The following is a 12023-nucleotide window of genomic DNA, read 5'->3' as shown; positions in this document are numbered from 1 at the left end:
TGTCTTGTCTGTAAGAGATGAATAATTCAGTATATCCCCATGCAAATGTTTGTTACTCTCTATGAAAAAAATGTGTGCACCTTATTCTTCTCTCCATTTATGTAGTGTCAGTTTCCCAGTGATGAATCTTTGTCAAATACAGCAACGTGCTACAGTGTTTTCTGAGCTGATTGCAAGTGTATCTTCTGTTTTGGCAGTGTGGAGGCTTAAATCACTGTTGAAACTGTGAATTTTTAAATGCTATTTTAATGTTACCACTATACAGTAAAAGAAGCAAATTACCACCAGGAAGTATTTAAGCAGTGCATGGAGATGTAGATCACCACAATATTTTCCTTTGGCCTTTAGGATGTTTAATTTTCTGTTTCTCTAATTGTATAAATTGTTCCACGGGGTGTTGCGAGGCGTGCCAATAAAAATCGAGAGCTTTCACAATAGCTGTCACTATAGTTACACAGTGCAGCTCTTAGCCTCCTGCACAGAGAGTAAACCTCCTGCAATCCCCTAAAATCCTTTATTGGCAGAGAAAGATTGAAAGAGACACTGCTGGTGAGCAGGTACCTAGCAGATTCTCTGTTGCACTGATATTGCAGCTGATGCTGTCTTCACACAGAGGTCTGCAGAAATGTTGTATGGATGACAACAGCAGGGAGAGGGGACAAAAGACATCTTTTTAGGGGGAAAGAGGTGCTGGACACAGAAAATGGAAGGTAAGAAATAAGTGCCAAAATGAATTAAAAATCAGTTCATAGGTGATAGTTGCTCAATAAAAAAAGAATTAAGTTGCCTTTTACAGCCCAGTGAGTCGTAGCCCTCCACAGAGACAGAAATGTCACGCTCACAGGATGCTGCTGTTCTCCTGACTCCGGAATCCAGTGCTTAACTTAATCCTCAGGGTCTGTACAGCACAAATGTGGAAATCAATGCTGACTCCTAGCAATGGCTTTTTGTCTCAACAGATCCCATATGCATTCGGGAGCCCTCAAATGGCTTTTAGCATGGCTTCTCTGTAGTTAACTGAGTTCTGCTTTCACTCTGTATTATTTTCTTTAATTTTAAGGATGTTGTATGCAGTACTGCTGTAAATCGTGAACTTTCAAAATGTTCCCTGGGATAGTCAGATATCCCTGGACTGTAAATGGGGAAAAAAACCCACTGAGGAATATTTTCCCAGGAAATCACTCTTTAAAAGCAGGCCTATATAAGTCACCTTTGCTCTAATGATTCCTTCCTTAGGTTTTTTTCAAAACTAAATAAAGTAACATGGGCTTATTTCATATCAGTCACCATGTGAGAAAGGATAATTAAGTTCATGGTGTCTCATGTTAAACTTAACTGTTCATTTTTTCAAGTGTATTCTAAATTCACAGGTGAACCAAATAACACCTTCACCTCAAGGTTTTTGTTCACTTCTTTTCTCAAGTTCCAGATTTACAGAGCACTGTGAATCTAAACCCATGGATGATTAAATACAACAGAAAAGTTGAACAACAGAGTTTTTTCATTATTTATTTTCATTCCACAACATCCATGGGCTCAAGGTGAGGTCAGACCATGGCCTAGAGAGATAACAACCTAAAATAGCTAAAGTAGTTGAAATGAGGTGGGAAAATGTAGAAAAAAGTAGCCTTTAGCCAGTAATGCAGCACTCAGAGGTTTAGTCCTCTGCTGTCTGCTGCTTCTAGTGATGGTTTCTGCCATTTGTCAGAAGGAAGGTCTGGAGCTCAGGAAGCTTCAGAGCTCAGGAAGAAGGATTATGGTTCTGCTTTGTGCAGGGTAATTCTCCCTCTATAATGAGAAAGTTTAGAGTCACATGGCTAAAAGGAGCAAAACATCAGTAATGGAAAACAGATAGCTGGAAATGAAGGAATTAGTCATGACTGAGGGTTTTGCTTTCAATTGCTCTCAAACTTTTTTCCTCGTGGCTTCTTTTTTCATTTCAAGGATAAGCAGTTGGTCCCCTTTGCCTTTCCCATCAAGGCTTGCCTTTGCTTCTTAAATCCTTTTAAGACCTTTGCTGATTACCAGTTGGAGAAGCAGCTATGAATCCATCCATGTAGTCAGCCTGAAGGAGAGCTGGTTACTTAATCACACTGCCAGCTAAGTAGTTTTTGCACCTCCTGGGACTCGGGTCGAGCCAGTGCACACTGACATGAGGCTGAACTTGAATTACATTGCCTTGTGGATGGAAAGTTGTGGTCAGTGTCATGTTAGTCAAATGAAACCTTCAAAAATAGAATTATGCTTTGGGCTGAATACAATGTTGTCATTGTTTAATTGTCCCCTGGAGAGCCAAAAAAATTTTCTCAGTAACAAAAGCATCCAAAAAGCATCTCTTGCAGAGAGAGCAAGAAATATTTCTGCCAGAGAGAGCTTTGGGAGCTTTCTAAAACAAATAAAAAAACGCAGCCAAGCCAAAAAACCCACAACACCTAATTAAAAAAAAAAAAAATTAAATAAAGTGCTGTGGGAACTGTAGACTAATTAATTAGAAGGATTTCCTAAGAAATTCCTGAAAAAGATAACCTTTCATGCTGGAAAGTAAACAGTTCCATGAGCAACCTTTCAGCAAGACACACTGGCTAGGAGAGAAGGTGTTGAAAATCAGAGCAACCGAAATTATTCAAACCACTTTTCGACACAGTGATTTCAAATGTTTGAAGGAACAGCTAATACTTAAACATAAGAATAATTCCCATGTCTTAAGAAATTACTCTAATGGAATTTGTTTCCTCCATAGTAATAGGCATTCTCATGCAGAAGTTGGTAACAATCCATCAGGTAGCTGAAAAAGCTTAGGAAGTCCCTTTGGTGTATATTTGAATGAATTAGATACCAAAGTTGCAGTAAAACTAAGAAGACACAGCTTGGTGCTTGCTGAAGGGGCTCCTAATGCAGAGCTCATCATCTTGCTAAAGAAGGTTTTGTTAGGTGCACAACATTCAGAGTTTTCTGTGCATAGATGACATTTCGGACGATCAGGTTACATAAGTATGTTCAAAATTGTTTAAAGATTTGGGGGACAGTTGAAGTCTCAGTGGATTTCTGATTTTGCATCTTATTTTTCAGAAAGCTCAATGTCTCTTGACAGCAAGTTTGTAAAGCAGGTTGGGCTGGGCATCTGGGGCAAGGTCTGTCTGCTTTTACTTTAAACTATGCCTGAGCTAGTCAGATATCTGTAGGCAGTGGGGAGGAAGAGATGGGTAAAAGGGTGGTGGTAGAAGGATTCTTTTGACTTCAGGTATTTGCTTTGGATGAGATGAACCTCACTCTGAAACTGCCTGTTTGTGACTTGAGTGTGAGATGATTTAGGTTGCTCTGTGAAGGATGGCTACGTGCATGCACAAGTACATACACCATGGATGTTTTGGGCTTAGGCAAATTGAATCCCACTTACAGAAACTCAGGTGCTCCAAAACACCAGTGAACATCTGCAGAGGGATGTGTGCAGAGACAGAAATTGTGCTGTGCTACAAATCGTGTTGTCACTACAAATACAGGGTCTGAAAGCATGAAATCTGTTAAGCAAACATCCCTAGTTATATGTAGAATACCTGTCTATATGTGTACATAGAAATATTTTTCAAACACAGATGTTAAGTGTAGTATTGCCACTCGTTGTAATCCTTTTTAATCTCTGGTTTCTTGGACAAAAAAAAAAAAAAAAAAAAAAAAAAAAAAAAAAAAAAAAAAAAAAAAAAGACACGTGAGTAGCTGTAGTTACCTTGAAATACTTTGACCTAGGTGGTTCTTGTATCCTTTGTAGTGTTTTCAAGTAAAGGTTATAGTCTTTATTTTTAACCGTTCTATACCAATGATTATTACAGAGAGCTTTAAAATGCTGATAGTGCCTCCTCCCCCTCCCACCAAGAAAAAAAAAATTAAAAAATGAAAAGTTCTGATTTAAGGAATCCAAGCATTTTTAAATCTTTAGATTAATTTGGAGCTTGAATCACTTCTGCTAGGTTGATTGGATGCTTAAAATTCATGCTTCATCTGTTCCTGAATAGATTTAAGAAGCCATGTATTGGGTCTCACTGAGATGGAGTTCATTTTCCAGAATTATGAGAATTGCATTTTGGTTCACCCATGAACAGAGCTACAATTCTGTTAGTAAGTGAGCCTGAAAAGTAAAGATCTCTTAGCTGTACTGTACAAGAAATATTTTCATGATTAGTGTTCAGCAGGCCTTAAGTTATTACAAAACTAGAGAAAAAACAATTTCAAATTTATTTAAGAAAACATCTCAACATTGTCTGTCTTTTTTGTCTTCATACTTGGTTGTTCTGTTTTCCAGCAGTGTAAAGAATAAATTCAGCTTCTCTCATACTCCTGTTGCAGGTTAGTGAGAACTACTTTGAGTAGTGTTCATTTGTTTGGATGTTATATGCGCAGTTTTGTGGACACACAAGCACGTCACCTATTGCTTTTCTTGCTGCATACTGAAGCTTGCTGTTTCACCAGAATTTTGGGCTTGATTGGATTTTGGTCTTTTACACTATTTTCTCAGTATTATTACCCATCACTTAAAAGGTTTTCATGCTATTGCTTTTTCTCTGTGAGTAATGATAAAAATTTGTCATAGGGCCAAATGTGGCCTTAAATTCTACCTCATTCTTTTCTGTCTCCCTTTCTTTCTAGGTTGCCTTCTATAGCTGCTCCTGCTGTGTAATTAGTTTAGGGCCAGATATAAAATGTCAGAAAATGGAAGAAACTGGCTTTCTGCATGGACATAAGAAAGAGCAATTTGCTCTCCAATGTATGGAGACCTCATATTTCCAGTGTTTCTGTTTCCTCCCAAGTGAGGAGAGCAAAGCTTCTGAATTCTTAATTTGGTCAAATATTATTTTAGGGATTGAAGAGTTTGTTTTATTTTTTTCATTCTGAAGAATACTTTGTTATTCCAGGTCTCTGGCAGATATAGTCCTTCCAAAATGGTGTCAGATATTCCTGTCTTCAGTCCAGCTAGTTTCTTCTTGTCCCTGAGGTTATGCAGGGGATCAGATGGGAAAGTGCCGAACAGCATCTCAGGGACCCAGCTTGCATTGTCCATTCTGGTCTCCAGCCTTCTGGAGCTGGCATGGTGCCTCTGAACCCCTCTGCCCATCAGCTGTTGTCCCTATTGCTGTGCCAAAGACAGATTTTACTTTCCAGCCTTGGATCCCTGCACCCGATGAGTGAATGCTGTTTTCTGTATATCTAATTTGCCAGCACCCGAAAAATGTAGGAGAGCTGAAATGTTCAGAAGACATCTCACAGCATTGATTGCAGGAGTTTTTCATCTCATGACACTGTTTTGTGCTTGCCTTTCTTCTAAGGACTGACTTGGTATATTCCCTCTGCTTAAGGGGTTCAGAATTTAGGTGCACCTTCTATTGATGGAGGCACAGTGGTGAGGTGTCCCCAAAATGCACCTTGAACGTTGTGTGTCAGGGATGACGTTTGCCTTTCCTAACCAGAACAACTAAAATGGTGTCACTTTGCACCCAGTGACAGCCCAAACTCTCTTAGCGTTTCTCTCCTTGCCTTGTGTGCTTCTAGGGAAGATTAGGTAAGAAGGATGTGAAGAGTCAATGTATTGATATCTGACCCACAGAGGACGGTGAAGGTAGAAATGTGAAGAAGCTGTGCTACAGCAAGGTTGTTTTCTGACTACCTGGCCTGAATATGTAAAAGGTGTGTTTGCACACCCATAATCGATCTACTCTGTGCCACTCAGGGCTGGTTAACCTTGTGTATTGCTCTTGCCAGCTTGGTATTGAAATTTAAAAGTTTTGGGTTTTTTTTCCAACAAGAATTATGGATTTGTAATGAAGTAGTTCAATGAATAAAAGTAATGGGTAATGGAGTAAAATTTGTCCACACAGATAAAAAAAAGTTTGCAAGCTATGCTTTACGTCTTGTCCAGAATCTCTGTTCTGCACCAGAAGGGATGTCAAAAACTGTTCCTATCAAGCAAACTTGCCTTTGGTTTTAACACATATTGATGGCAGAACTCTTCCTTTGCTTAATATCAACAAGCAATTCCCCCAGACCTCACTCAGCAGTCATGTATGATTTTGAAATCATGATTGGAGAAGCAGATCCAATCCTGCCTTATAGGCACTTTCCTTTTGAGGCTGTCTGTTTTGATTCTCTTCCTGACCATTTTTAATTCTTAATAGTATAATACTTGTTTTTGATAATAGCTGGCAAAGCCTGTGCTCTCACTCTTTCTTTTGTAGCCAGTATTGACCATCTGCTTACTTTTTCCAGAACTCTTAGTGAAATATGACACGTAGTGAACTCTTGCTTTAAAAGTACAGTTAGAAGAACAGAGTTGTTATTCCTGTGGTCCTGGTCGCCCTAGCTATTGCTTACCTGTGGAGAAAATTTGTGTTTCCCATTTGTACACATTATTTGGCTCTTTACTTTGTGTAAGTTTCTTGATAGGGGGATATGATTGAAGTTCCTTATCTTTCCTAACCCTTAAGAAATAGGAAGGGCTGGACCACTTGAGTCCTGCTTTGCAGAAATCAGACTAATGGTTTAGCCACATGGCTAGGACTGAGGGTGCAGTTTGTGGTGTCAATACTTTTCAGTTTGTTTGAGGATTTGCTGTGGGGATTTTTTGAATTGTTTTTCTTCAGTATTCAACAGTTTCACTTGCCATTGAAAGTTAACACCAGCCCAGCACTGCACAGCCAACCTTGGGTAAGAGTATTGTGTTTCATCAGCCCGTCTGAGAAAACGTGACTTGCCTTTGGTGCACACACTTGATGTAAACCTCTCCATGGTTTGTATTTGAAGTCTGAATCCCGGGATTTTTTTTTTCTATTTTTTTAATTGCTTGGTTTCATCTTTTGTCACAGCTTTGTCAGCTGTCTGTTTTCTTCTTTGAAAGGGGTCCAGTTAGTTCACAGAACGATATCGTATGGGGCAGAGGGCAGTGGTGGCTGCAAATGGCATCGGTGTGAACGTGAGGGTGTTACCACTTTTTACTCCTTTTCTAGGTGCTCAAATGATGCGACGCAATCCTTGTTGTGTCTGAGTAGATCTAGAGTTACCTCGTTCAGACCCCCACACAATGACAAGTGTAAGAGTCCCTGTAACAATAGGCACAGACTGAGACAGACAGACAAGACAAGGCACGTGACCCACAGGAGTTTTATTAGGTGTGCACTTGCACTACAGTACAGGGTGCTGTAGGCACACTTGAACCGGATACAAGTGGATTAACTCAAGTACAACGGTTGCAGCACAGAGGAAACTTGTAATCCACAAATCCTGCCCAGAAAGGAGGGTTAGTTCACCCTGAACTCTCTCTGACTACAGCTATGCTATAGCTTTTATCGAGTTATGCATTTTAAAGCTCTCACAGCGCATGGTACTACAGTGCTGTCACTGTTATAGCTGCACTGTGACACTTGCAGGGGTGCCATCATCTGAGCCATTGTGATACAGCAAGATCACGACTTGAAACTTTGCAAAATAAGGCATCCTAATATCATCACTGCTGAGCTGCAACTACTTTGGTTCTGTGGCACTGTTTGTGTAGCTGTGAGAAAATCTACCAGTTCAATCAGTAAGATGGAAACCGAGCAACTCAGTCACCACTTGTTTCCTTGATTTTTCTCTTTGCATTTCTAGCACTTTAGCCTATGACTGCTGGAATTGATCTCAGATTACTTGTTAAGCATGGCGGGGAAAGACCCCTCACTGGTTTAATATCAACAAGCAGTTTTTTTAGACTTCACTCAACAGTAATGCACATTCATATCATGTGTCTTGAAACTTGACCAAAATGCAGCCTTGCAAATTGCTAAGGGAAAATGAAAGGGGAGAAGTTCAAACTAAAGCCCATTTAAACACAAAGCTATTTTACATAAGATGTCCATGTGGGAGGTTTACACATTTCAATTCTTGGTTCTGAGTTGGAGAATTGTATTCGGCAGAAAAGGACACCTTCAGAGATAAATCCCAGAATGCTCACTTGTGTTCAGTGCAGACAGCCCTTCAGAGGAAGAGAATAGCAGTCTGAAGAGAAGAAATTGTAGGTAAATATGACCATATGGACTATCTCTTCAGCTTTTGTTAAATCATAAGTATTTTTTATAAGATGCCAAGGACTGACAGTCATCTATAGCCTGGTCTGTGTGATTGCCTTAAAGCTCATGCTTGTAAATAGACCAGTGTTCTACAAAGGGTCGCCTTATGAAGTATGTTAAGCACCAAAGCATTTCCAAAATATCCATTTCCAACCTAGCTGTTCTTCCTTGATGAGAGAATTCCTGAGAGCCCAGTGGAGGCTCTTGTTTTTTACTGCAGCTAGCAAAGTAGGAGGAAGCACCAGTTCACCTGCATGCACCTGCTCATCCTGCTGACTGTCCTTTCTCCTGCTCTCTGATTTGCTTAGTGCTGTGAAAGCTACATGTAGGACTGGAATGCAGTTTGAGGGGGTTCTCAGATTCTTGCTTCTGTGTTCATCTATGTCTTTTCCTAGGCCTGTGCTGAAGATGCCCTTCAGTTCTAGGTCTTGGAGGTAACGTTGTAGGTCAGATGAATCACAGCTGTCCCCTCCTTTTCTTTGTGTCATCACTTATGTCAGTTTGAAGAGCGTGCAAATTTGAAATGGTAATGCTTTACTACCTAGAACTCGTGGGCACAAATGGCCATGGCACCATATGGTCCACAGGACACTTGAACGACTCGCACTCTTCTAGATGAGCTCTGACTTTCTGCCTTGAGTGGATGACCTCTTACTAAGCACTAGGTATCAGGTATTTTCTGCATTTTCTGTTTCACATAGTACAGAGGGTCATGAGAGTGCAGTCTCTGGCTCTGTGATGAGACTGTGATTGTCTAGTTCTGGTCATACAAAGTTAAAGCACTGTGACACATTGAATGCCTGTCACTGTGAGAGGCAGGGATGTAAGTTCTGAATGAATGTCACTCTCTGCCACGTCTGATATCCTGATGCAACAGACATAAGTGCCACGGTCAGAGCCTCAGGACAAATCTCGCCATTAATTAATTTCTGTCAGGTGTTTTAGTCCTGTACTTAAGTGACCAAAATTCAAAGATTTTCTTGTCTTCTACAGGTGTAGAAAAAAGCATCTTTAATGCTTAATCCTCTCTGCACTGCAGCTGCTTCATGTATGATATAATCCTCATGTATTGTCAGTGGACCAGTTACGTTCAGTCTTGCACAAAGTCGTGAGCCCAGGTTTTGTTCTGTGTTGAGTTGGAGATGCTTTCCTGTTGGGAAGGAATTGACAAATTTGAGTAAAACCAAAACAAAAACCTCATGCAGCACCTGTGAGCTTTAGACACAGTTAATACCATTCATGTTTCCCCACGGAAACAGAAATGTGAACAGGTAATCCTTGCAGTAGATTTCTGTCCTTGCTACCTACACACAGCAAAGCAACCATCTCCATCCTATAGAGCTTCAGTTCCACCACAAAAACTACATGGGTGCAGCAGCCCAAGAAATCTGTAGCTGCAAGTCTGTTGTTTCTAAATCCTAGGATATAGTTTTGTGAATTTCTTCCTATTTTTTTTTCCTCGTTCAAAATGACTATGCATAACTGAGAAGGAAAAAATAAATTCTATCATAAACTAGCCTGAGTGGTAACCTAAAATGCTTATTTGATGTAATACGGAGTGATTCTTTCAAATAGATACATATTAATTTGTGCAGTGAGCCATTCAGCTTCTGCTTTGAAGTGCCCTGTGAGAACAGAACGAAATTTCTATTGTCATTGTAATTTGGCAAGATAGCACTTCCTCTAGGGGTGGGCTCAGTTATTTGCCTGATGCTAAAAACAGTGCACAGCAAAATGCACAGCATGTTCGCATGGATCTGCTACGGCTTTTTTTTTCCTCAGTGACATCTGACTCTGTCTTTCCCCACTTCTCTGCATTGCTGGATGTGGGCTCCTTCTCCATAGACAGTTTTCAGGCTGTGACAGATGTGCTACATTGCCCTTGGAAATTATCTTATCATAAACACAATTCCTTCCCCGTCCCATTTTGTAATTCTTGGCTACTTATGTGCTGTGGAAACAAAACAGAAAAGATTAGATGTGCTCTGTACTGCTCTTCTGTTTGCTGTTTGTTGCATAGACACTGATATTGCAGCACAAACTAGAAATCAGACTTTCCCAAGTGAAACTTAATTGCAAAGGAAATGTGTAGCCTTATTGCTGCGTTTTGCAGTACTGCACATGCCTAAGCTCCTACTAGGCATACTGTATTCTCAGTTTGATTTTCTGACTCTCTTCAGTAGGTGGTTATGGATTGTAATTGGATATTCTGACAGTTGGCCTTGAGGCCGTGACCCAGTTTGAAGTCCCTGCTGTATTACACAAGATACAAATGTGCCCAGAGAGAAGGTCCTATAACAAAAAAGGGCTTCTGCTGGGACAATATAATAGTTCGCATAAGATACTAGTTCAGAGCACCAAGTCAGAGACATCCACACAATGCAGGTTTCGTGCATTTTCTGTGATGAATTGTTTGAGGACATTGCGAGTTGTTCTTTCCAGGTGCCAGGATGAACCACAGATGTATGACCTGAAGTCAGCTGACTTTTCATTTGTGTAAAACCACTGCTGAGGAGGGGACTGAGTGGTTTAGGACCACTGCCTGAAGAGAGCTGCTAATGATGTAACGGTGGAGTGAGGGCAGGTTGTTGACTGGAGGCTGACTTTGAAATCAGCGTGTCTTTAGCACCATGGCTTTGTACTTAATATCAAAAATGTGTGGTGTTTCTTACCTGTATATTGTGTTAGCACTGCAATGTGTCTGATTTTAATCCAGCTTACTCACTTGAAAGCCAGACACACATTTTTGAGGGTTGAACAGCAATTGGATGGGCTGCCTGGAGCACATGACAGCTTGCTCCTTGGAAATGGGGCTCCATAATAAACACCGAATGTGATTCTCATAGTTCTTTCCTAGTTTTGGAGGTACAACTGTGTATTCAGATGATGCCATCATACATTCCACTTACCAAGCTTTGCCTTTAATGAGATTTTGCACAATGCCTGGACTTCCCTTTTAACTACTAATACAGTTCTACGTTTTTCTGCAGAAAGCAGTTGGTATCAATCCTGTTTCTTAAAATTTAAAATTGCAAATCTTTTGCACTAATGGCAGAATTGTTGCTATTAAAAATACGAAAGTTTAGAGGGGTGCTTATTACCTTTTATTTTATGTGACACCCTGAACCACCAGATGGCCTGAAAAAAACCCAGAAAACATATTAATTTGTTTTTTGCAACCCCCTGGGAGAAGTATAGTCTAAATCTCCTGTGTAGTGTTACAGTGTTCCTTGTGAGATTTTGAAGGCTTTCAAATAATCAAGGGAACGTGGCTGAGACACCTGAATTTTGTTTGTGGTCCAGCCCTGATACTGTTTAAAGATTTGTGACTTGTTCTGAGTTGATCTCCTGCCTACTGTAACTTTGTCTATAACAAAAGAGCAGAACAGCACTAATTTAAGATCAAAAAGAAATAATAATTTGAAGTATTGTGGGGTATTTCTTAGAGCACAGAGCCGATATAATACAGCTGTACTAAAACATTTTAACATTTCCCTAAAAAGTGAAGCTGTCTCTTGAATAACTTTACTTCAAGATACTTGGCTTGTCTTTAAGGCCAACTTCTGTTTGTTTGCTGGTGTAAACGATGGTAGAGGAGAAACAGAAAAGAGGAACTTTTAAAGATTTCAGTGATAAGCCTCCAGGGCACAGGCTGGTTTAGAAGCAGACTGTTTGTAGCCTGAAGCTAGGCTGCAGTGATATTTGCAGCTTCCTTGTTTCCAGTTTTCCTTGCTTTGCCTTCAGACCAGTTGTGAAAATGTGATTTAATATAGCCTGTCTTCAGCTGCATAAAACTGATATGGCAAGGCTGGGACAATCACTTGGTCTCCTTTTATCATCACCAAAGTGAGACAGACTTGATTTTCACACCAGTGTTTGGAGAAGATGAACCTCTTGCTCTGCTGGAGAGATGCAGATGTCTCCATTGGCTTTTGA

The 12023-nt window shown here is 40.2% G+C and overlaps 2 protein-coding genes across 2 annotated transcripts in view; one reads left to right on the top strand and one right to left on the bottom strand.

The window, feature by feature from the left end:
* SERGEF (secretion regulating guanine nucleotide exchange factor) overlaps positions 1–12023 on the top strand; it is a 139838-nt gene that overhangs the window by 122022 nt on the left and 5793 nt on the right.
* KCNC1 (potassium voltage-gated channel subfamily C member 1) overlaps positions 7142–12023 on the bottom strand; it is a 124876-nt gene continuing 119994 nt past the window's right edge. Inside the window, exon 4 of the mRNA XM_066187640.1 lies at positions 7142–9237. Within this exon, the coding sequence (XP_066043737.1) occupies positions 9056–9237 (182 nt within the window). The 3' untranslated portion in view covers positions 7142–9055. The remainder of the gene's footprint in view (positions 9238–12023) is intronic.

This window comes from Chamaea fasciata, unplaced genomic scaffold (assembly GCF_029207755.1).
Source record: "Chamaea fasciata isolate MVZ Bird 193981 ecotype frontalis unplaced genomic scaffold, bChaFas1.0.hap1 SCAF_7, whole genome shotgun sequence".
Taxonomy (NCBI): domain Eukaryota; kingdom Metazoa; phylum Chordata; class Aves; order Passeriformes; family Sylviidae; genus Chamaea; species Chamaea fasciata.
This window is presented reverse-complemented; position numbering and strand designations above follow the sequence as displayed.